This window comes from Gadus chalcogrammus, chromosome 3, assembly GCF_026213295.1.
Source record: "Gadus chalcogrammus isolate NIFS_2021 chromosome 3, NIFS_Gcha_1.0, whole genome shotgun sequence".
NCBI classification, from domain to species: Eukaryota; Metazoa; Chordata; class Actinopteri; order Gadiformes; family Gadidae; genus Gadus; species Gadus chalcogrammus.
In genome coordinates, this window is record NC_079414.1 from 10255075 (window position 1) to 10280737 (window position 25663).

The window sequence follows — 25663 nt, forward strand, 5'->3', positions numbered from 1 at the left end:
CGTCTCCGCCGCACCGGTATGTACATCAACAGCAGGCCACCCTCAGGTCCTCATGAGGACATTTTAAGGACAGCTCTTCTGTGCAAAGGTGAACAATTATGTGACATGTACAACCTGAATTGATGTAATCTTCTTTTTCAGACGCTCTACAATTACATGCCATTTAGTGGGGCTAGGCGACCTTTCCCTCCCGCACAGGTAATCACCTGATCACATGACACTGTAGAAGCAAATACGACTGAACTGAAATGTCAGGCCTTTTGTTTGAAATATTAGACCCTTAGACCTTTGAATTTACTGATGTATTGATAGATTAAGTCGGAAAGAAAAATGTATTGGTCTAGAACATTTTCTTTAAATGAATGCAACACGTGTATATCGTGAATATCTTGTATTAGTGTGGAGTTTCAAGTGTTTTTGTTACTGGCCTGATCCTGCTCAGATGAAAAGTGGTTATGGAGGCCCTCAGACCGGCCCTGCAGCCATCAGCATGGAGATAGTAAGTTACATTATACATTACATATTATACATATTCATTATACACTATATTTTATAAATTAGGTTATATATGATCATGTAAATGATACACTATAAATTATATATATTATGCATTGTACACTATACACTACACAGATTCATTGCACATTATTCATGATATGTTATGTATCATATTTCTCCCAGGTCTGCTGTAGGTTAAATTATACACTATGCATTGTATTTGATTCATATATATCATACACTATGCACTTTTTATTATAAGCTTCCCAGTCTGCTGTAGCATGCTTGTTATGGATCACATGTCTCATGTGTGTGTGTGTGTGTGTGTGTGTGTGTGTGTGTGTGTGTGTGTGTGTGTGTGTGTGTGTGTGTGTGTGTGTGTGTGTGTGTGTGTGTGTGTGTGTGTGTGTGTGTGTGTGTGTGTGTGTGTGTGTAGGTGTACCCTCAAATTTACCCTCCACTGTTCCCTGGTGGGGCTGCAGGAGGATCAGTTCCAGGCTCAGTGAGAACATTTTCAATTCTTCTAACTTTCTAATGTCAACTCCCAGTTTCTAGTTGCTAACATCAGCCAGCAGTAGCTAATGTCAGTTGCTTGTTGCTAATGAGAACTGTTATCTATTGATGTTAGTTGCTAATGTCTAATGTCAAATCTCAGCTTGTAATGTTATTTGCAACTTGCTAATGTGAACTTGTAGTTGCTAGTATCAGTCACTAGTTGCTAAGACCAACCTTCAGCTGCTAATGTTATTTTCTTTCGTGAGTATGTAGTTCCTATTGTCAGTTGCTAGTTGTGAATGTCAACTGTCAGCTGCTAACCAGCTCATGATGGGTTTTGTCCTCCAGACCAATCCATCCCAGGCCTTTATTAAATACTCCCTGCCCAAGGCCCCTGGAAGAAAAAGTGTGGAAATTGTAAGTTATCTTTTCTCTCTAGGAACAAAAAACAACTGCAGGCTATACACATACAAACACACACACACACACACACACACACACACACACACACACACACACACACACACACACACACACACACACACACACACACACACACACACACACACACACACACACACACACACACACACACACACACAGCTCTTGATGATTGATTGATGCTGTGCAGGATCACAACCTGTTGAGTCACGATCCATGCTACCTACATCGACCCATCAATCATGAAAGAAAAACCAGAATGAATAAAAACTATTCTGACATTAAAATGTTCTCCTCTCTTCTATCATCAGTACTACCCATTTGACTTCTCCCAGCAGAGGGTAACTATTTGCAACGCTATTACTCAATTCAAGTAATTTGTCTCTTCAATATAATCCATATATGAAGACCATGGTGACTGAAGATGTTTTTCCTCCTTTTCTTGCAGATGATTCCAAACTTTCCCCAGCTACCCAATATTCCCAGCGTGAGACATATCTCAAGTCGCTCAGTGTCATTTGCCGAATTGTGTGTTTGGCCAAGCATAGCACACTGACTTTACTCTGCTCTCTCTCTCTCTCTCTCTCTCTGCAGTACGCTACCTTTGATCATCCCGCTTTCCCCCCAATGACGGGACCCCAGCAGCCTGTCAATGTGAGCTTTCTATTTATCCATCTCTCTCTCTCTCTCTCTCTCTCTCTCTCTCTCTCTCTCTCTCTCTCTCTCTCTCTCTCTCTCTCTCTCTCTCTCTGTCTCTGTCTGTCTCTCTCTCTCTCTCTCTCTCTCTCTCTCTCTCTCTCTCTCTCTCTCTCTCTCTCTCTCTCTCTCTCTCTCTCTCTCTGTCTCTCTCTCTCTCTGTCTTTCTCTCTCTCTCTCTCTGTCTCACTCTCTGTCTCTGTCTCTCTCTCTCTGTCTCGCTGTCTCTCTCTCTGTCTCTCTGTCTCTCTGTCTCCCTGTCTCTCTCTGTCTCTCTGTCTTTCTCTCTGGCTCTCTCTCTCTCTCGCAACTGCAATTTGAGTTCCCTAACACGGGATGCTAACATGCTATGCTACCATGTGGTTTCCAAAGAGCCCGACCTTCGAGACCAGTCCTCCTCAGCTCCAGAACCCATTCCAAGCCCCCCAGCAGGACCAGCCACCACCCCCCACACAGGAGCAGACACCACCGGAGACCCCCAACCAGGTCCGTAATGGATGTCATCCATCTTGTTTTAGGATTTGTAGATCCAAGTCAAGGCTAGAACGGCCATTATACATAGTTCACATGCAAGGTATGTGAAGAGCATATATATATATAAGTTAAAGGCCCAAGGAAAAAACACAACATTTATATCTGACACAATGCGACAACCTATATTTGGAAATGTAAACTTAAACTGAAGAACATTTAAAAATGTAGAATGTAGAAGGCTGTCACACAGTTTATTACAATTGATTGATTACTGAAGTAATTCTTTGTTTTGTCTTTGCAGGTCGTAGGAAATTAGTAAGACAGCGAATACCAAGCGACGACCGACCTGTGACTCCAAGAAAGAAAACGCACCCTTTCAAGGCTTCTTAAACTCAATTTTCTTTATCTTAATCCATTTTGGGAAGATTATATCCATGCATGCTTGGTTAATCTAATCTCCAAATAGCTGCTCATGTTCCCGCTTTCAGTTAGTTAAGGGTTGAAATGACATGACACATGGCAAAATGCATTTAACAAGACACGCATGCATGCTCATGTGAATACAGACGAATATCTGCGTGCTTCTCTCCATAGGCTTGACCAACCCTCTCTAGATCGCTTACCTCGTTTTGTAGGAGAAATAGTGCAGGGTGTGACGTGTGACGGGTTCAGATATGTTTTGCATTCTGTGCATTTTTTACATTGTAATGTTCCTTTTTCACACTGAATAAAAACCTCTGTTCTCAAGCAACCCTTTGACCTTATAACTGTTCTGTGCTTTGGATTTCTTGTTTGAGTAAGTTAGTGCAATATAAATAATAATATCAATATATGGAGTAGGCCTAATAGCAATTGTAATAGTAGCAGTAATAGTATCATTTAGTGTAATGCAAAATAAAAATAACTAATATAATAACTAAAATAACTGTTATTGTATAAATAACAGTATCGCACAACAATATCGTATCGTAATGACGATATTGTGATAAAACATTAATAGTAATAGCAATAGCAAATGTTTTTGTTAAAGGGGACCTATTATGCTTTTTCAACTTTTATGACCTATAAATGTTGTTATAATGATTGATAGCATGTTTAACAATACACAAAAAACGATGGACATTTTCAGGAAACTCTTCCTCTCATCTGGGCGCTTTCAGCATTCTCTGTCAACGCTCGGTTTCGTCCTTCTCCGCCCCCTCGCCCCCCTCCTGCCAACCCAACTCCGTTGTGATTGGTTACCTTCCTTGAAGCGCACGCGCGGGCAGATTTGACCAGGCATATGGGGGCGCGGCAGGAGTGCCTCTACGTCAGGGGTCTCAAACTCAACTTACCTGGGGGCCGCTGGAGGTAGAGTCTGGGTCGGGCTGGGCCACATCAAGTATTCCACAAAAAAAAGGAGCACAACTGACCCAATCTAAGTTAATGATCGGGCTATAATTAGATAATCTAATTACTGAAAATAGGGGACATTTCATAGCGGTTGGTGGAAACTGGGACATTTTAACGTCCTTTGGCTTTTGTCGGGAAAACTGTGCGTTTGACAACAATGCGCGGGCTGCACTAACACTAAACTTTGATGTCAAGTAGGGGGCCACAAAATATCATCCCGCGGTCCTCAATTGGCCCCTGGGCCGCGAGTTTGAGACCCCTGCTCTACGTAGATGATTTCCCGGAAATGTGAACAAGTGAATGCAAACGTTGTCCCGAGTGTTTAACGCTCTGCACAGCCACCCCAGACTGTCAGCAGGGAATACGTCGAAATGCATGTATGTCATTATTTGACACTTTAGTATGGTTAAACATGACTATCAATTATTTACAATTATCATTATAACAACGTTTATAGGTCATAAAAGTCGAAAAAGCATAATAGGTCCCCTTTAAAGAAATTGCACAAATGTTCCTTCATCTTCCATCCCCTCAATGAGTCCTTTATAACTTTAAAACACATTCATAGCAGGTACACTATGCGTTTCTAATACCCATTGTGTCATGGTCTGTCGTGTTTTGGTGTGTTTCCCTGTGTTTCCCTTAACAGAATGACAGCACCAAGATTGGACCCAGCGGACGCTCTGTTTTTCCGTGAGTTGGAGGATTTGTTAGTGTCGATAATCCTAGCTATGGATGGCTGGGAGAACATTCCCAGCAGGAAGGAGCAGAAGGCTGTGTTGGGGCGTACGTGCAGGGCTGTTGGAGGGCTGCCAGAGTTGGAGGACGCCTTACCCGAGTGGGCAGTCGAGCTGCTCAACCCCACAACCTTTTGGCCGGAGAGCTACATGCCACTGCCACCGGACTTTGGTGACCGACCTAAGCCTCCACGCTCCTGCTCTCGGCCTCTGCCTCCGGTCCCCAGCTAGCAGCCTCTGCCCCCGGACCCCAGCTACCAGCCTCTGCCCCCGGTCCCCAGCTACCAGCCTCTGCCCCCGGTCCCCAGCTACCAGCCTCCTCCCTTACGGACAATCAGAGTGGGGGTGGTGAGTTTGGGGTACCACACGGTTCCTCCTGGCACTCCAGCTCCCGCACTGACTTCGGTCCCCAAGCCCTGTCCGGTTCCTGAGCCCACTCCTCGCCTTCCAGAGGGGGACCGGCCTCTGCTCCTGCCTGAGGGGCCCGCCCCCTGCTCCTTCCAGAGGGGGCCCGCCCTCCAGACCATCCAGGGGAGGCACGCCCTCCGCTCCTGCCTGAGGGGGCCTGCCCCCTGCTCCTTCCAGAGGGGGACCGCCCTCCCCTTCTGCCTGTGGGGGTCCTCCCTCCACTCATTCCCGAGGGGGGTCCCTCTTCAAGGTCTTCCAGAGGGGTCCCGCCTTCCAAACCTTTTGGAAGGGGTACGCCCTCTTCTACAGAGGGGACTCGCCCTCTACCTGGCCTTCCTCCTGAGGGGAGCCGCCCTCTACCTGGCGTTCCTCCTGAGGGGAGCCGCCCTCTACCTGGCGTTCCTCCTGAGGGGTCCCGCCCTCTACCTTGCCTTCCTGAGGGGTCCCGCCTTCCAGAGGGGACCAGCCCTCTACCTTGCCTTCCTGAGGGGTCCCGCCTTCCAGAGGGGGTCCGCCCTCTACCTGGCCTTCCTCCTGAGGGGACCCGCCCTCTACCTCGCCTTCCTCCAGAGGGTACCCGCCCTCTACCTGGCCTTCCTCCTGAGGGGACCCGCCCTCTACCTGGCCTTCCTCCTGAGGGGACCCGCCCTCTACCTGGCCTTCCTCCAGAGGGGGTCCGCCCTCTACCTCGCCTTCCTCCAGAGGGGACCCGCCCTCTACCTCGCCTTCCTCCTGAGGGGACCCGCCCTCTACCTCGCCTTCCTCCAGAGGGGACCCGCCCTCTACCTCGCCTTCCTCCAGAGGGGACCCGCCCTCTATCTCTCCTTCCTCCTGAGGGGACCCGCCCTCCACCTCGCCTTCCTCCTGAGGGGACCCGCCCTCTACCTCTCCTTCCTCCTGAGGGGACCCGCCCTCTACCTCGCCTTCCTCCTGAGGGGACCCGCCCTCCACCTCGCCTTCCTCCTGAGGGGACCCGCCCTCTACCTCGCCTTCCTCCTGAGGGGACCCGCCCTCCACCTCGCCTTCCTCCTGAGGGGACCCGCCCTCTACCTCGCCTTCGCCGGCCTCCTGAAGGGTTCCGCCTTCGCCGCTGCCGGCCTTCAGAGGGGTTTCTTTGCCGCTGCAGGCCTCCTGAGGGACTGAGCCCTCATCGTCCTTGCCGCCGGCCTCCTGAAGGGTTCTGCCTTCACTCTGCCTCTGCTTGCCCCCCAGGCCGTCCGCCTGAGGCTCCCTGCTATGCCCTGGGGCAGTTTTCTGGCCGCCCGCCTGACACCCCTCCGCTCTGCCCCAGACCATTTATTTATTTATTTATTTTGATCGTCGTGGGTCGCCTGGGAGTCGACCCTTAAGGGGGGGGTACTGTCATGGTCTGTCGTCTTTTGGTGTGTTTCCCTGTGTTGATTACTGCTCCCTCCCCTAATGTGTCTCAGCTGTTCCTCGTTGCGTGTCTTGTGTTTGTTACTTAAGCCCTTGTCTTTCCTTTGTTCCTCGTGCTGCCATTGTGATTTGTTGGTCCTGCGTTTTCTCTGTGGTTGACTGTGTTCCCTTGCTCCTTGCTCCTTGCTCCTTGCTCCTTGCCCCTTGCCTTAGCCTTTTGGCGGAAATAAAGTGCAGTTTTCCCTAAACCGTCTGCATCTGGGTCCTACCTGCCTGCCTGCACCCACAACCTTAACACATTGTTTAATGAAGCATGAGTTGGACATTTAAAATCCCTCCCTTCTACTTGTACAGTAAATAAAATAATAGAAAATCTCAAAAGGCCCCTTTTTCCGGTAATTGCTGCCAGGATGCAGATGTTTTTGCTTAATTAAAACAGAAAAAATGATATTTTGTAACAATGTTTTGGACTAAAATCATCAGGGTTTGTAATTACCCATAAATGTTTTTTTGCAATTTTATAGTTACTCTTATCAGAAAGTAACTAGCAGCCCAAGTTGTACTGCCGATTGTACTCCATAGCACCTCCTGTACAACACGCAACATGTTTTTATTCATTATAAGCAACTAGGTATTCAAACCTGTCATGCTCCGTCAACTTCATTTCTATGCTTTTAAACAAATCAATGTGGACATCTTTCACAGCCTAAATTCCTTCACTCAGATGAGGAATCTGCCTGTGGAAACTTCAGAAATCAGACCATAGACGAATCAGTGAAGGGAAAGTCAACAAAAGAAAGTAAACGACAAGATAAACCTTTCCGCAAAAGGAAAACTGTTGTATAAGCTTTCAGTGCACATTGTGAAGCAAAACAATTGACATAATGTAATGTGTGTTTTGGTATGTGATCCTAATCCCTGGTTTTATTTGCACTCAGTTGAATAGTAGTTCTTTTAGAAACGGCTGAAACAGCACCTGCAAGATTCACCCGTGATCAGCCTGAAAACAATACGTGACACACTTTCTCTACAGATATTATTATTAGGACCTATTATTTTCTCCTCAGTTTTAAGTTGAAAATAATTTCATAAGAAATTATTTTTGTCTCTCTACAATCTTAGTGGACGAGTTTATCAAAAGCCATTTGAGTGATTTAGAAAAAGGTTATTAAGGACATTTGGGAAGGAACCCAGGACCTTGAAGATGGGACAGGGATTAACTGCATCCTGCCCCCTCTTAACATTGATAATTTGCAATAAAACAATGTGTGCTGTGTGTTCATGGCTGGTTTTACCTGTGGTTCAGTCTCATCTTGTTTCTGAAGTAAAGCGTCTACCACATGGTCGCTTGCACATGTAACTATTATAGCTCCTTGTTGTTTCACGTTCTCAGGCAGTAAAAGTTCTCCTTCTTATATGATGATGATGATGTTTATTTTTCGTGTCATGCCTAAGATGATGGTTGTCCTTTCCAGGAACCATCACCTTATCGTGGTGGAGAGGTTTGTGTGCCCCTATGAACCTGAGGGCTGTGTTTTCTGGAGCCTAGTGCTCCTGGTAGGGTCTCCCAAGGCAAAGTGGTCTTCGGTGAGGGGTCAGACTAAGAATGGTTCATAGTACTTTAACAGCAAGTACCGTTTAGCTGTGAGGAGTTGTGCCCCACAGCCCTATATTATGCACAAAGTTCAACAGTATGGAGAATCCAATCATCACAAATCCTATACTTCCAGTGGCGGGAGTCCGCAGGAATCGCGTGGGTGATGGAGAAGCTGAACCCCCCATGGGGGGCAGTATGACGTCAGGACCACAAACCTGAAAGGGAGGGTTCAGTACGAACACAGTGACCAATCTAACGCATTCCTGCGTCGTCGGAGACCACTTATAATGACAACCTTCAACGCAAACACAGTGAGAGAAGAAGCAAGGCTGGCAGAGCTAGCACACTGTGCCGAGGAAAGGGGAGTGGAAATCTTGGGAGTCCAGGAGCACAGGAGAGGACATGAACAGGACCAGATTGTGTAATTCAGAGTGGGGAGTTACTCGTTCATCACCTCATCAGCATGGAGAAACGAGGCCCAGCCTATGCAGACAACATCAGCCTGATATCGGACCGTGAAGAGCAGGCACAGGAGCTCTTGTCCAGAGCGGAGAAGAAATGTGGCAGGGTTGGTCTTAGGCTAAAGGCCAAGAAAACCGAGGTAATCACCTACAACATCCTCCCGGACATTCCACCCCTAATTACAACAGGGGGCATTGCTCTGAAGGTAGTCAATGACTTCAAGTAACTGGGCTCATGGGTGAACTCATCAGAGCAAGACCTGAAAGTGAGGAAGGCACTCGCTTGGAGGGCCCTGAATGACATGGCCTGTGTATGGAAATCCAACCTCCCCAGAAACATCAAGCTCAGCTTCTTCTCTACAGTCATTGCCAGAGACACCGCGAGCTTCCAGCAAGCAGGCTGGTGCTATTGGAACCAACACACGGGCATCGATCAAGAGGACGTCCCACACAACATACGTGGACATACTTGGAAAGACGTGGGAGCAGAAAGCACTGGCGAACTAGCCAGATGCATAGAGGATCGAGAGGATTGGAAGCACCGCTGGAGGACTCGTCCGAGGACGACCTAGAGATGTCGCACAAGTGGCCCATCCCACACAGGATAACAAGACACCGATATAACTACACAAAAAGTGTAGTACATAGACAATCACAACACACTATACAATACAATACAATGCATCCGCATAATGAACTTCGACTTTCTTGAGTAACCTTAGTCGCAAATCATGATAAAACGGACAACCCAAAGTAAAAGTAATTTCATTTTCAATTTCATTGTGCTCACAAAAGTTACAGTCTGTTCTCCTCACTGGTGCCCAACCACCGGCCTGATTCAATGTGTAGAGGGAGTATTCGAGACCTTATAAGAATGCAGTTCCAAATCGTGTCTGTGAATGTACAGTATGAAAATCAGAATCAGAAATACATTTTTTTCCCCTGGGGGGAACGGGGTCACGTTCCAGAGGCTCTCATTCTAGAATATTAACATATCCATGCATAAGACAATTCAAAGTATGAATAAATTTGTGCATTACACAAAAAAACGAATGCATAGGTCTACACTCATTACTAGCATATTATGTTGTTAAACAATCCTGTGACTCTTTTTGTTTCAGTGTCACCAAATGTATGAACCATCCTCTGCTCTAAAAACCAGTGTGGCTGTGTAAAGACTTGTGTTCTTTAAGGCCTGCGCTGTGCAGAGTCGTTTCTGACATACACTGGAAAAAGTGTTTTAAGCCGTACTTCATCTGATTATTATTTTGTAATTCAATTCAAATAAACATTTTTTGTTTTATTTTTAAAATAACTTTTTTTTATTTCAAAATACTGTGAAATATAGATATTTTTAATTAGGAGCTCAATTAAGAAATATCCATTTTGACAAATGTAAAACTTTAAGGTTGTGTATTCAACTGATTAATAATTTTGTCATTCAATCCAAATATTTTTTTTTTGTTTTCTTCCTAAAACACTGTTATATTTGATTAGGAGCTCAATTTAGAAATATTTGTTCAGACAAATGTACAATTTCAAGGTTACGTACAAGCCTGCGCATGCGCATTAAATACAAAGACGCTTACGAATACTGGACCAAACCGCAGTGTTGCCAACTTAGCGATTTTGTCGCTATATTTAGCTACTTTTCAGACCCCTTTGGCGACTTTTTTTCCAAACAGCGACAAGCGACAAATCTAGCTTATTTTTCAGCTGCTATTGGTGACTCTTGGCGACTTTTTGAGGTGAAAGCACTAGCCTTGACCAGAGTGACGATGACTCACTGGCTCTGTGAGCTAGGACAGTCTGTCTGTGTCTTGAGGGAGGTCTGGAGTAGGTCTAACTCTGCCATTTAGATTGTTAATATATATTGTATATTGTGTGGCGGTGTCACGTTAAAATTGTACCGGGGGCGAAAATTGTACCGGCCTACGTCATCGTTTGTTTACATCCTGACAACCTGCCCGGCACAGACGACGCGATGCAGAAAACAAGTTTCCAAACGACGAAATAACATAATACAGATAGCGGATCGCTATCTGTATTATGATAGATAGCGATAACACTTGTTTTTACTTTATATTTGTATTGTATTTAATTGTTTAATCGAAACAATAAAAAAATTTGCCCGCGAAACGGTCGTTCGCGTCAAATGACAAATGTTTTGCCCGCGAAACGGGCGATCGCGTCAAATGACGTAGGAGGGTTCTTGAAACATAATACAGATAACGGATCGCTAGATAACACTTGTTTTTACTTTATATTTGTATTGTATTGAATTGTTTAATCGAATTTAGCTAGTAAACTGAGTGTTTTAAGCAGGTTTCATAGTCTAGAATGTTCAAGAACCTTCCTACGTGATTTGACACGTGATTTGACGCGATCGCCCGTTTTGCGGGCAATTTTTTTTATTGTTTCGATTAAACAATTAAATACAATACAAATATAAAGTAAAAACAAGTGTTATCGCTATCAATCATAATACAGATAGCGATCCGCTATCTGTATTATGTTATTTCGTCGTTTGGAAACATGTTTTCTGCATCGCGTCGTCTGTTGCCGGGCAGGTTGTCAGGTTGTCAGGATGTAAACAAACGATGACGTAGGCCGGTACAATTTTCGGCCCCGGTACAATTTTAACGTGACAGCGGAAGTAGCTCAGGTGGTAGAGCGGGTTGGCTGGTTACCTGAAGGTTGTTGGTTCGATCCCCGGCTTCACCAAGCAGAGTATCGAGGTGTCTTTGACAAAGCACCTAACCCTGACTGATGTCGTGATGTGATGTCGAATCCAGACAGAAGCGCCCCAAGGCCATGAAGCGGCGAGAGCCGAGCGTGAAAAAACGATGATGATGATGTATACAAAAATATGTTATGTTTAAAAATGTTCATGTTTAAATGAGAAACAATTGTTTGATTAAATTGTAATCTTTTTGATTGGATAAAACAAATTATTTCTGATAGATATTTCTTAAATGAGAAACAATTGTTGGAGTGAATCAATATTTTTTTGTTTAGGATTTAACATACGATTTAAATGTATTAACTTCATTCAAAGAATAGAATTATACTTGGTGCCAAGTTGTATTATTTTGTTTTTATGAACATAGGAAATATTGTTTGAGGCAAGCTATATATTGGTCATTGGCTCAAGTTATGTAATATAGATGTGAACCATTACCTTTGTTTTTTTTAATTGGTTCAACAGAAGGCTTTTTCCAGTGTAGATGAAGCAATCTCAGCCTCCTAAGTAGGAGGCCTGCCTTTCAGTCTAACACTCTCGTAATCACAGGTTCACAGCTCCGCAGGGGCCTTCGGAGGAGGGGAGGGTGGCAAGTCTTAAAGCAATCAAGGGGAAATGCTCAGAGCAGATACGATCTGGGATTGAAAATTGCTATTAGGCTATTTCAAAACCACCACCTGAACTTCGGTGGGGGTAATTCAAATTTTTCTGTTGGTCTGATTCACTCTTTATTACCATAGCGCTTTGGAAATTATTATTTCCAAATGCTACTTTGTGTTGCAGAGTGTTGCTCAGTGTTGCAGACACTCTATTAAGGCATTCAGTCAACAGAGTGACAATAGTGACTATAGGTCAATCATTTGTTTGAAAGCTTACATGTAACATTATATTCGGAAGGGAAATGGTATTAAAATAAGAAAAGAGAACAAAACAGAATTTAAATGATTGGGTGAATTGTTGTTAAATCAATAACAAGCACTTCCGGATGACACACAATTTTTCTCCATTGGGGTTCAAATGAAGTCAAGAGTGTAGCAAGATGTCACAGTCAAGATAGGCCTTTCCATTTCAGATAAATGAACATCTGTTTTACCAGCAATCCCAAATATATCCTTTTATCACTGTGGTCGCTGAAGTGATGAAAGGAGTGGAAACTTTTTATTAGTACAAGCCAAAGCCTGAATGTCCCTTTCCCTTGATCTAGTCTTCCATTTCCATCTAGTCTATTATTTCCACGTCAACTTCAATTCGTAAATCAAAAACCCACCAATGCCATTTCCCTTACTTCAATCCCCATCAAGCCGCGGCAACAAGCTTAAAAGCCCAGTGCATAACCACAAGCAATTTACGGCTTGAATAGAACTGCCTGCATTAAAAGATACAACATATACATATATTTTTTGTTGTTTTTACGTTCGTCATGCAATCTACTTGAAATAGCTCAGAGTTCAACCAGTTGAAGACGAATGTCTGGTTGTTGATGACTGATCTATAGGCATCTATAGCAGTCACTGACAGATACCTTATAGCACGGCAAATTATGGCGGTTATGCTTGCATGTTTCATCTTCCCTCTCCTCGCCCCAGGATCCCTACTTGTAACAACAGGCCCTCCGTGGAGCACAGAGACAAGCGAGAGCGCTAGACAAATACACAGGCGCCACCTTGTCAAACTATTTACGTCTAGGGCTGGAGCCTGCAGCTTTAGGCTGTAGACCTGCATTGCTCATCCATTTTGTAAGCGCACACACAGAAGAACCCGAGTGAACAGATACACATAGACACCGCCACCAGCCCCGCTGCCTTACGCTTTTCCTCTGGCAAATGCATTCGATGCAATCCTGAAATTATTTTGAAACTGCCTGGATGCCTTTGTGATTCTCAATGACTCTTGTTCCCTGACTAATAGGCAAAAATGTACCCTGCATAGAATTAATCACATTAATTAATATTCATTCCTTATTATTCTCTTGGTATTGTTTGGTGTTGCATCATTACATTGTTCGATTACAGGGTTCTGTCTCCTCAAGGCATCCTTTTGATTTCTGTGCTCCGTGTCCCCACCGAGGCAGCGTTTAGAATGCATTTCCATTGAGTTGTCATGGTTTCCCCAAGAGGTCTAGCGTCAGTCATATGTTAGTCACTCCCTGCTATATGCGGTGTCAGTCAGGACATAAAGAATAGTATATGTTCTTTGCAGATGACACTGTTCCACTCTAGTAGTGCTGCATTAATCCAAATCCTTATGGTCACAAGAAAAAGTGGGTCTTACCAGGGCAGTAGCCAGGGTTTAAAGAATAGCGAGGGGGGGTCGTTGTTAGAGGTGAGTGTCTTTTCACCAGCCTGATGAATGAGGCCCCTGTTGTTTGGGCCCCGAGGAGCAGGTGAAGCACACCACTGACCCCACAGCTGAGGACAACCTGTGCGCAGCCCTGGACAAAGGGAGGGGGGGGGGGGCATTTTTGTTGGGAAGGGGGGGGGGGGGGGGGGGTTGTGCTCTTAGCGAACGCACCGACAGATTTCTCAAAAAGGTTTGCAACTGCTGACTTGTATACAGATGTATTTAGTCTCAAATTTAATTTTACATCTCGAGAAGAATGACCTCATAGCCGCCTGTGGGCATGGGTCTTACCCTCCACGCTTAAAGACTACAGACCAAGCGATGAATCCGGATGGAGGTCTGGGATCCCGGCTCGCGAAGCACTGTGATATGTATCGCACAAGACAGGCATTCGCCACCTACATCACAAGTCTCTGTTATAAACTCCCGCAAGACACTCATGTGTGATGGCTGCGCTCTCTGCCGTGACACAGACGAGACGGACGAGACGGAGCCCTTTCAGCGAGCCTCTGATCCCCTTTCAGATGGGCCCCCAGATGGGCGCCCAGAGGCCGCCCTGCTCCTCAGTGAGGCCGTCTCGCTGTCTTCCCCCGGGGACATTTGTACCCACCCCCATGCATGGAGCCCTGCCTTAACACGCTGATACACACTTTCTACTTACATACGCTGTTACACAGATATTGTGCAACAGCGAGGGAGCAGAATGTTTTCTTTCCACTTTCTTTTTCTAGAACTTTTATGCAAGGAAACAATGGCATATTGGGATAGAACATTAAAAGGCTTGGCTTGCTTGACTCGTATTTTATCTATTTAAAACCAAGACCCTATGATTGATGAAATTAATGAATGCTTAATTAAAAATAACAGTGCAGGCTGTAACATCCATTATCTGATTTGGAAACCAAAAAAACGATTCAAAGCCATGACAGGGAACTTTCAATGTTGCGCAAGTAAGCATGAACAGACCTGGATTGGAGGAAAGTCCTGACATCAAGCAAATACAAGTTGTGGTCGAGAGGAAAAAAAGAGCAATGCGAAGTGTCAGCTATGAAGCATTGTCCATCCCCTCCCTTCCTCCTTGGTACAATGACAGCCATATGATTGTATAACCGGTTAATCTTTGGATCTATACTCTACAGACAGACTGACAGCCTCTGCATGGCTCTACTATCCAGTATAATTACTGGGAATATAGTCGCTTATACTTCCCCCATAGGTATGAGTTTGTGTTTTGGGGCAATTAAGTGGGTATGTGTATTTAGCCCATATGCGCAGTGTGTAATTAAACATAAAAGTGCCATTGAACATGTTTGGCTGAGTGTTGGGAAATTTCTCAAGCCCCAAAGGTTGAAGTGGATTGGCTGTGTGTGGGTATATATAGGGTCTATCAGTCCATCTCGCAGTCAAAGTAGATGACTGTGTTTTACCTGAAGCATTCATTTTCAGCTGTTCTTGTCAAGACGAAAAGGGTGAGACATGTTACTTTGGATTGAAAGATTGTTTAATGTGTGTGTTTAGCTTGTGGAGCTCGAGAAGTAATTTGCAAAGGGCAAGTTTCAATTTCTTTCCTTTTTCTCTCTTTCTCTCATTCACACTCTCTCTCCCTCACTTGCTCACTCTCTCCCTCACTTTCTCCCTCTCACCGAATCTAACGCACACACTCACGCCTGCACACCTTCACACACACCTTCAAACACACAAACGTTCTGTTCCTCAGGAGACAATGGGGCCGCTGCTGCTTTTGGTCTGCATGCTGGGAGCAACGCTCGCAGCTCCTGTAAGTCTTTAATATTTTTTTATAAGTTAGACTGTGATACCTCTTCAAACTCTTTTGAAGGGATCAAACTCAAAATCTGTCATGCAACTATTTTTATATTTAGTTAATTAATCAATCAATGTACTTTTAAATGTTTCAGAATAATTTCCAATTCTTCTATTCAGAGGCTTAAACTCTTTCTCCTTTCCCCAGGTCCCAGAAAGTGGAAGCAATGAGGTATATTTTCATTCTATATTTTTTGACACCTTTTTATATTTTGTTTCAACTACTCACAACCCGTTCTGTCTGGGGGCTCTGAATGGCTCTGGATGGTGTCGCACTGTGATTGAGTTCCTGTTGCCAAATAGTCCGGTGGGTTCATGTGGAATTCTCCCAGCAGGTGGCAGCACATGCTAATGCTGCTCTGCATTGGATGGAGATGTACCGGAGCTCCCTGCAGCTGGTTAGTGTCTCTGTTGCACTTATCACACACACACACACACACACACACACACACACACACACACACACACACACACACACACACACACACACACACACACACACACACACACACACACACACACACACACACTGACACACACACACAAACACAGGGGCGGCCTTCCCTACAGGCGGGTTAGGCGGCCGCCTAGAGCGCCATCTAGAGGGGGAGCGCAAAATAATGCGCCCAAAAAAAAAAAAAATTTTTTTTTTTTTTCTCCCTCCTGGCTCATATTTTTGCGCCCCTTCTATATCTCCAACCAATATTTTGACATTAAAAAAAAAAAATCTAACATTAGGGTAAAATGAGCCAAAAATCGAAAACGGAAGGGGAACCTACCTCCTTGGTTTCGTCAGAACATGCTAGTACTATAAGGCGTTTGGTTAGAGTGTTTTCAAGAATCGAGAATCAAGAACGAAATCAAGAAAATTAAGAGGCAAAAGCCATCCGGGGCGCAATTTTTTCCTCCGTGGATTTTATTCTTGAATTAATGTTTGTTCATCGTTGCGATCAATTGTGTTTATGTGAAAGAAATGCAGTTACAGGGCAAAACAGTTTTTCAAGGTTGCAATTCAGTTTTCGTTGGGAATTAACAAACTATTTTTTTTTTTTTTTTTTTTGCGGAGGGGGGGGGGGGGGGGGGGGGCGCCAGGAGTGAAGCTCGCCTAGAGCGCCAAATGTGCTGGGGCCGCCCCTGCACAAACACATACTAATCTCACACATGGGTTGGCCAGTGTAAACTAGAGCAGCATGATAAAGGCTCAGGATACCGATGGAGCTGATCTGTCTGTCCAGGAGGAGTTTCTCCGCCTGATGCGACGTGAAGGAAGAATATGGAAATTATTTGTTGTCTGTTTCGTTAAGGGAGCAGTAGCTGCAGGGGTTTGTCTCTCTGTGTCACTTAAAATAAACTAAAAAATTAATGTAGTCCCTCATAAACACACGATGCCGTGCAATGAATCAGTAACTAGGCCTATTGATCGCTCTAATTTTTGTTTTTTATTCAACTCCTCAGGGTTCCCCGATGGAGGAGCAAATGGTACGAACACGACAGGGTACTTCACCAGGCTAGACTTCAGACTGGATGTCTAGACTCAGCTTAGGCTGTGCTTCTAGGCCTTATTCCCCTACCAGCCAATCCCTCAGAAGCCCCGCCGGTGTAGCATTTGGAACAAAGATGGCTGCCCCTATGTGAATAAGGCCCATAGGAATGTCAACTTATCAAAACATGACATCTCCTTCCTTTATTTATTCAGATGGGTGACGCACCTGCTGCAGACCTTCCCGCTCCTCCGGTCAGTGATGACTCAGAGGAAGAGGAGGTGAGCAGTTCTCAACACAAAACACTTTGTTTTTTATTGTTGTAGGTCAGATTTAAGAGCTATCATTTGAGCGTAATGTTTGAAATGCCATATCCATCCATCAGCTATAAGTGAGTGAAATGCTCTGTGAGCAAGATTGCTTACGGTTTATTTCTGGGGACAAACTTTTTAAGAACTTTGGGTATCTCAAACGCACTAACTAATGAATTGCCTTTCTTTCTTGCTCTCTCTCTCTCTCTCTCTCTCTCTCTCTCTCTCTCTCTCTCTCTCTCCCTCCCTCCCCCTCTCTCTCTCTCTCTCTCTCTCTCTCTCTCTCTCTCTCTCTCTCTCTCTCTCTCTCTCTCTCTCTCTCTCTCCCTCTCCCTCTCCCTTTCCCCCCCTCCCTCCCCCTCTCTCTCTCTCTCTCTCTCTCTCTCTCTCTCTCTCTCTCTCTCTCTCTCTCTCTCTCTCTCTCTCTCTCTCTCTCTCTCTCTCTCTCTCTCTCTCTCTCTCCCCTCGCCCGCTCTACCGCTTTCTCTTTTTTTAAACCCTTTCTATCTTACCTACAGCAGCTTTAAGTTAACCTCCCTCTTGTTTCCAGGAAAAAGCCGCCGCAGCCCCCAAAGCAGCCGCCGCCGCCCCGCTGAACTCGGAGGAGGCTGGCGAGGACGGAGCCGAGGAGGAGGAAGCGGCAGAGGCGGCCGAAGAGGAACCTGCGGCCGAAGAGGAACCTGCGGCCGAGGCAGAACCCGCGGCCGAGGCAGAACCCGCGGCCGAGGCAGAACCCGCGGCCGAGGCAGAACCTGCGGCCGAACCCGCGGCCGAAGGGGCTACTGAAGCTGTTGCCGAGCCTGCTGCCGAAGCTGCCGCTGTCGACCCGGCCGTAGTGGAGGCCCCTGCTGCGGAGGTAGTCCCAGCCGACGCCACTCCCGTGGTGGAGGCGGCCGCTGTGGAGGCTCCCGCGGTGGAGGCTCCCGCGGTGGAGGCTGCAGCGGTGGAGGTTCCCGCCGCGGAGGCTGCCGCGGTCGAGGCTCCAGTGGTCGAGGCTGCAGCGGTGGAGGCTGCCGTGGTAGCGGTGGAAGCGGTGCCAGAGCTGGTGGTACTAGCGGGTCCCGTGGAGGTCCAGGCTGGGACAGCGTAATCGCCCCAGTTTGTCACCTCAGTTTCTCTCCTACTGACCTGAGTATTATGTCTCAGTAGGCCTAGGTCATGTTAATAAGTAGCCCACTGACGGCGGCAGATTTTTTGTCATTTTGCCGGATCATTGGACAGATCACAGGCCGCATATGGTCAGCCCAGACTGATGTTATTTTTCTTATGTCATTTACTTGATGATGTTTGTGATGATCTGTGAAAATAAATAGGCCTATGTGGTGGTTGAATGCATCCACTCATCAGGTTTATTGTATCACACTTAAAACGGATCAAATTGATTAAAAGGTAACCATTTACAATAAGGGTACAATAATGAACTATCAATCTAAATTAGTTAATGCGATTATAAGCATTATCTAACAATAACAAGAAGATAATTAACTTCTTAACGAATAATGGTGTAGTAATTGTTGCATATTCTCGAAGAAAGTTGTCCAATCCCCAGTTCATTTATTATAAAGTCTGCATGTTTCGGTATGGTAACTGAAGCTATACGGAGGGAATTGTATCTAACACGTGGAGAGGAAAATACCGTGATCTACTTCAAGCCCCCCATGGCTTAGGCCCGGGCGGCTCTCTGCCCGTCTACCTATTGATCTCTGGCCTGTTCCCTCGACGTCCTCCGTACAGGACGTCAAGTGGGTAACTTAATTAAAGGTGAAGTGGGAGCAGCCTTCAATAACGTCATGCTCCCCTTGTGGCTATGTGAGGGTAACGCAGCTTATATGTTTGGTCCTACTTCCTAGTGGACAAGTGAGGGAAGCTTAGATTCTTAAAATACGTAACATAGTCATTACTTGTTAACTAAGTCAGTTATCGATTTATACTTTTTCTAATAGCACACAAATTAATATATTTGTTGTATTATATTGAATGATTACTAGACCATAAATTAACTGTAAATAAGCCCTTAGTTCACATCACTCATTGTTACCCTCTTTACCCTTATTGTAAAGTGTTACCGAATAACAGATTACTACAGTTGATCTTTTAGCAATCCTTAAACAATCATATTTCCATATCAAACCTATAGTTAACCTATCATAAAATATATACTATAGCCTACATTGCATTTCCGTTATTAGTCGTCGGCTCTGCTGTTTGGATGCGAATTGTCCATCACCCACAGAACACTGCAGCCAAAGGATCTTCCCATGGGATCGCAGTTTCATCTAACATGCAGTAGATGTAGGCTACCATTGTAACACTCAAGCTCAGATCTACAGATGGGATGGTTCGGACAGTCATTTATCACCACATATAAATGCACAAGGGATCGTGTGGCTCCAGTAGGACAGCATTAGCAGCAGAACCGGTACACTCCCGGTGGATTTGCTACAGCTTTAATAGGATATAGAGGGGATAGGCTAGAGTGCTGAGTAAGCACTTAACCAGCCAGGGAGGACTGAAGCGCTTAGAATCCCTCCAATATATATTGGACATAATGCCCCCCCCCCCCCCCCCCCTTATGGGGAATACAAACCACCTTACATTAAGGATCAGAGCTCTGTTCCATATTTCGTGTTTTGTTCTTTTTTTTTTTCTTTTACATTCCTGGATAACAAGTAAATCCAGGAGAGTGCAATTTTCTCCCTGAAGTAAAAAAAACATAGCTATTCACTTTTTTTGCGGTTTCTTATTGATTGTGAAGTGTCTGATAGTTGTCTGTAGTTGTGATATATGATGATTACTCGTGTTCACTGTGAAAGTGTGTGAAAGAAAGGAGTGTGGATGAATGGTGGCCTCATCCACTTTCATCCTTCTCTAATCCCCCTCGATCCTCCTCAGGGTCACTCACAACTTAGTCTCCTTCCTGGGACTCTACGCTGCGTTTAATTGTGCGGCTGCTCACCAATACATTCATATTATGATCAATTCAACCTTTCTGTGCTCCAAAGATCAAACAAAACATGGACTCATCGCTCTAGATTAGCTTGGTGGGAAAGGTAAGTTGGATATATATATATTATTTTTAAGTGTTATAGCCTACTATACACAGTCGGATGCAGCTTATGGGGATTTAATATGCAGATTGCAGATGCAGAGAACATGAATTATGACCACAGTAAAACAGATGGAGCATTGAAGATGTAATACATAATCAAGGGTGATGTAGGGCTTACATCTCTGAGATTAGCCAGGCTGGAGTTAATAAGGAGGTTTTCTAAAACTTTTTGCAAATCCAAAGTTTAGAAAATGTGAGATGTAGAATGGCTATCCATGTAATATAAAATGGATGCCTTTTCAAATACCATGTACCTGTTTGGTCTAATGTCATTATAACAAAAAGTATGCATCATTTGTCACAGACTAAATCTGTTTCATATCAACTTTCATAACCCATACCAGACTCGACTCAATCTTAATTTGAAACCTAACAATTCCAGATAATGTTAGGGATGTTCCCATAATCTCCATGCACAACGAGTCTATCATTGACATCTTACAGGCTAAACTAGACACCTCCTCTGGGCATGACCACTGCACGTGGCTCCGTCCGGCTCTGGGAGTCAGCGGACACCACCAATGTTGAGATGGACCAGCAAAGTGAAGAGGATATGTATGCAACCCTATAATCCTAGCACAAACCCTATAACAAAAACCCTAATGCTATGACCCTAACTCTAAAACTCAACCAATAGCCCTATACCCTAACCCTGTAACATTATAACCCTAAATATAATTCTAAGTAACCCTATTCCTTAACCATAAAAGCCCTTTAACAGTAAACCCCAACTTTACAAGCCAAACCTATGTAATCCTACGCCCTAACCCAAGAACATTATAATCTTAACCCTATGTTACACTGCTCCTTTACCATATAACCCGATAACTTTAAACCCCAACCCTAACCCAATGTAACCCTATTCCCCAACCCTACATCCCTTACCCTAAACGAACCCCAACTCTAAACCCTAACACTATTCCCTAACCTTTAAACTCAACCCTATAATCCTAGACCTAAAACACTTAACCTCTATAACCCAATACCTAACCCGATAACCCCAAAAAAAAAAAAAACTCAACCCCATAACCCCATATTACCTTAACCCTATCCCACATTTGGTCCAACCCTAATAACCCTAACCCGAAGCCGTATAGTTATAGGGGCGGCAGTAGCTCAGGAGGTGGAGCGGGTTGGCTGGTAGCCGCAAGGTTGCTATTTTGATCCCCGGCTCCCGAGTGTCGAGGTGTCCCTGAGCAAGGCACCTAACCCTAACTGCTCCCGCGAGCTGGTTGACGCATTGCATGGCTGATGCCGCCGTCAGTGTATGAATGTGTGCATGAATGGGTGATGTTAGGCAACATTGTAAAGCGCTTTGGTTGGCCACTGGTTACCAAAAACGCTATACAAATGCAGTCCATTTACCATCCATTTACCATCTATAACCCTAACCCTTCCTAAAGCTACAGTACATTCAGTTTTATGCTTAGGAACAGCAAAGCAATAAGACAATAGCAAATGATACAACCAACACATGTTTGTTGTCTTCTAGAGTGGAACCTGGTGGATCTTCTCACCCTCTGCAGAACATGAACAACAACAACAATGAAGAGTGAGGAAAACAGCCCATACAGCCTCCCTTTGATGTGTTTTTAATGGCATTTCAGCTTGTGTACTAAATATAATTATATGTATGGTGTTATTTTTCCAACAGGGAAGAAAAGAAGCTACAGAAAGAGTAGAAAGAGTTAATTAAGTTTTAATTACTGTTAATGGCCCCAACATCTACATCAGTAGAGCGCAGTAAAGGCGTTGGTGCTCAGAAAAGACATATGTGTTTGTGTCTTTTTCTTCTAGGAAAGAGAAGGAGGAAGTGGAGAGCAAAGAAACAGAAGAGGAGGCTAAGGAGAAGGAGGAAACGGAGAACAAAGAAAAAGAGGAGAAGGAGGCAAAGGAAAAAGAGGAGCTAGAGAAAAAAGAAAAAGAGGACAAGGAGGCCAAAGAAAAAGAGGAACAAGAGAAAAAAGAAAAAGAGAAGAAGGAGAAAGAAAATAATAAGTGGGTGAATTATTCACTATTATGAATTTATCTGTAGTGAACAAGATATTGTTTTCCCCATCAGAGTTAAGGCCTGTTGTGTTTGTGTTTTCCCAGGCCCAAAGAGCTCTTCGTAATAAACCCGGCTGGTGCTCTTTACTATAACTGGCTGTTCATCATCACTCTGCCCGTCATGTACAACTGGACCACTATCATAGCCAGGTGATGAGCTTTACAGATGTGTCTAGTCCTGGGAGTACAGAAGAGAAACTGGGTTACCTGCTGGCTGTCGCTTAACTTTCTAGACATCAATAATATCCCCAAAGTATATCAAATGAACGGTTCAGACCACTGTGCAGGATACATAGTGTGGTTATAAACAAACCTTTCCAATGGGTTGGGCTTATGTTAGAATTTTTTCAAACGTGGAGTAAGCTTCTATTAAAAGTATAAAAATATGTAATTATTTTGAAAGAATTTGGGGGAACAACTTCATGTTTTTCAGAAGTTAGAGGGGACTTATCCCCTCCGTCTCCCCTGGGATCTACGCCCATGTTCAGGATTATACAATGTTCTTGTATTGTTTTTCAATACAATACAAGAACATGGTTTTTCGTGTTTTAATTTGTAGATTAAAATCAGTATGTCAGCAGGAACAAGCACTCATTAACATTATGTTGCCAGCTCTCTGCATAGTCCATTTACCCAGGGGAAAGGACTAATCTTGGTTTCGCTATCTCTCATAGGTCATATTTGCAAAAGTTTTGTTCACATATTTATAATTATGTTGTTGTTACGTTTTTGACCTTTGAGGAATATTGATGTTCTTATTTTTAATGGCTTAATATGTTCTAGAAGTGTAATGAAATGGCAATTTAAATTCATATTAATTATGCTTTAATTTTTTCCAGGGCCTCTTTTGAGGAGCTGCAACATAACTTCTTCAAATATTGGGTTGTTTTGGATTACACCTCAGACTTCATCTACCTTTTGGATATGGCCTTCAGAACCAGAACAGGTAAAAGGCAAATGACTTCAGGCAATATGTTTTTTCAATTGGGAGGTTCATCAGCTGTTTAGCGTCGGGAATTGGACCATAAGACCTTCTCATATTTACGTCTTCCATGCAGGTTACCTGGAGCAGGGACTGATGATAAAAGATAAGAAGCTATTGATGGAACACTACACCACTAGCTTTCAGTTCCGTCTGGACGTGGTCTCCATGCTGCCCACGGACGTCATGTACCTGTACTTCGGCCTGGACTACCCTGAGATCCGGCTCAACAAGCTGCTGAGGATCAGCCGCATGATGGAGTTCTTTACAAAGACAGAGACCAAGACAAACTACCCCAACATCTTCCGCATTGGCAACCTCATCTTGTACATCGTCATCATCATCCACTGGAACGCGTGTTTTTTCTTCTCCTTCTCCAAGTACATTGGCTTTGGTGCAGACGACTGGGTCTACCCGGCCTTGGATGACCCTGAGCAGCCTGCCTTTGGACAGGGCATGAGGAAGTATTCCTTCAGCCTGTACTGGTCCACTCTGACACTAACCACCATCGGAGAGACCCCACCTCCAGCTCTGGACTCTGAGTTCTTCTTTCACGTGGTGGACTTCCTCGTTGGCGTCCTGATTTTTGCCACCATTGTGGGTAACATCGCCACCATGATCTCCAACATGAACGCCGCCCAGGCCCAGTTTCAGTCCCGCATTGACAACATAAAGCAGTACATGCAGGTTAGTATGAAATAACTAACATTTACTTATGGTGTTCTTATCCTCAAGTCTATCATTGATATGTTTTGATGTTGCTATTTGTTTGTTCTCATTGGAATGTGTTGGTGTCTGACCCTCCACAGGTGCGAAAAGTCAGCAAGGATCTGGAAGACCGGGTTATTAAATGGTTTGATTACCTTTGGAACAACGGCAAGGCCCAGGACGAAAGGGAGGTGCTGAGGTATCTCCCGGACAAACTGAAAGCTGAGCTCGCCATCCAAGTCCATATGGACACCCTGAAGAAGGTCCGTATCTTTGCGGACTGCGAGGCAGGTCTGCTGATCGAGCTTGTGCTGAAACTCCGACCACAGGTGTTCAGCCCGAATGACTACATCTGCAAGAAAGGCGACATCGGCCGCGAGATGTACATCATCAAGGACGGCCAGCTCGCCGTGGTGGCCGATGATGGGGTGAAACAGTTCTGTGTCCTAGGCAGCGGCAGTTACTTTGGCGAGATCAGCATCCTCAACATCAAAGGCAGCAAGGCGGGTAACCGACGCACGGCCAACATCCGGAGCATCGGGTACTCTGACCTCTTCTGCCTGTCCAAGGATGACCTGATGGAGTCCCTCACAGAGTACCCCGATGCCAAGGGAATGCTGGAGGAGAAGGGCAAGCTGATCCTGATGAAGGACAATCTCATAGACCTGGACCCGGCAAACATCAAACCGGAGGTAAAGGAACTGGAGGAGAAGGTCAACCGCCTGTACAGCATCATGGATTTGATGCAGATCAAGTTGAAGAAGGTCCTTGTCAAACACAAGAGCGCAGATGTGGCTTTGAAACAGCAAATCCGGGAGTTGGAGATCCTGTCAGGAGAAGAGGTGATGGACGAGGAGGATGGAGAACAGGAGGTGACCGCGGGAGAAACGGTGGCAGGAGAGGAGAAGAAAGAAGAAAAGGTGGAAGAGGAAGAGATGAAAGAAGGTGATGACCAGGACGCAGACACCAAGGAGGATGTGAAGAAAGATGAGGATAAGGATGGTGAATGAACAAGACGTAGATGTAAATAATGAAAGAGGCTACTAATGAAGTCGAAAAAAGAAGCCATTGGTTTACAGGAAGCGAGTCAACCCATGGATCATCCATATGAAGATCTGATCTGGTTATTAGTGACAGCCACATTATTGAAGAATTTTTTGTTGTCTTTCGTCATCTATTTCTAACTTGCTTTTGACCAAATGAATATAATCCAAATCAAAATTTGCGGGGAGCCAAAGAAAATGCCTATAAATAAAAAAAATGGTAAAATAGGATTATGATTGTTTCATAATTGTAGTACTGTACTTTTAATTTACATGTTTTTGTTGTGACTTCCATATTTTAGAAACAGTGTTTTACCAATGTCCCTTCTAGATTACTGATATAGTCGTTCGCGACCGAATCAGTTTGAATGAACAAATCTTTAACTAGAACAAACCAAACTGATTCTTCTCTCCTCCCAGAACCACTAGTCACTTACTTGGTGACTCACTGTTCGTTCACTGACTGTGAGAGGTGAAGAAGGAAGAGGCTTATTGAGCGA

At 44.7% G+C, this 25663-nt stretch overlaps 2 protein-coding genes across 3 annotated transcripts; both read left to right on the forward strand.

Moving 5' to 3' along the window:
• Positions 1 to 15035: 15035 nt before the first annotated feature.
• Positions 15036 to 19306, forward strand: enam (enamelin). Of its 2 annotated transcripts, none has more exons than XM_056585653.1 (7): positions 15036 to 15128; positions 15377 to 15436; positions 15629 to 15652; positions 15813 to 15878; positions 16936 to 16959; positions 17177 to 17242; positions 17823 to 19306. In XM_056585653.1, exons 1-7 carry the CDS (start codon positions 15072 to 15074, stop codon positions 18360 to 18362), a joined length of 837 nt encoding a protein of 278 aa, XP_056441628.1. In that variant the 5' UTR covers positions 15036 to 15071; the 3' UTR covers positions 18363 to 19306. The 2 variants fall into 2 exon arrangements, with proteins under 2 accessions (XP_056441628.1, XP_056441629.1); XM_056585654.1 differs by having other exon boundaries at positions 15816 to 15878.
• A 2604-nt stretch (positions 19307 to 21910) lies between these two features.
• On the forward strand, positions 21911 to 25473 carry cnga1a (cyclic nucleotide gated channel subunit alpha 1a). Its single transcript, XM_056585652.1, has 6 exons — positions 21911 to 21933; positions 22179 to 22379; positions 22476 to 22580; positions 23270 to 23376; positions 23489 to 24099; positions 24222 to 25473. Exons 1-6 carry the CDS (start codon positions 21911 to 21913, stop codon positions 25128 to 25130), a joined length of 1956 nt encoding a protein of 651 aa, XP_056441627.1. The 3' UTR covers positions 25131 to 25473.
• The last annotated feature ends 190 nt before the right edge of the window (positions 25474 to 25663 follow it).

Bases quoted from the DNA above. Each gene is read 5' to 3' on its own strand.
- enam (XM_056585653.1), top strand. From the start codon at position 15,072: ATGACTGTGTTTTACCTGAAGCATTCATTTTCAGCTGTTCTTGTCAAG. The intron at 15,653-15,812 runs GTATATTTTCAT...GAATTCTCCCAG, and splicing joins CAGAAAGTGGAAGCAATGAG to CAGGTGGCAGCACATGCTAA. The intron at 16,960-17,176 runs GTACGAACACGA...TTATTTATTCAG, and splicing joins CCCCGATGGAGGAGCAAATG to ATGGGTGACGCACCTGCTGC.
- cnga1a (XM_056585652.1), top strand. From the start codon at position 21,911: ATGAACAACAACAACAATGAAGA. The intron at 22,581-23,269 runs GTGATGAGCTTT...AATTTTTTCCAG, and splicing joins TGGACCACTATCATAGCCAG to GGCCTCTTTTGAGGAGCTGC. The intron at 24,100-24,221 runs GTTAGTATGAAA...GACCCTCCACAG, and splicing joins ACATAAAGCAGTACATGCAG to GTGCGAAAAGTCAGCAAGGA.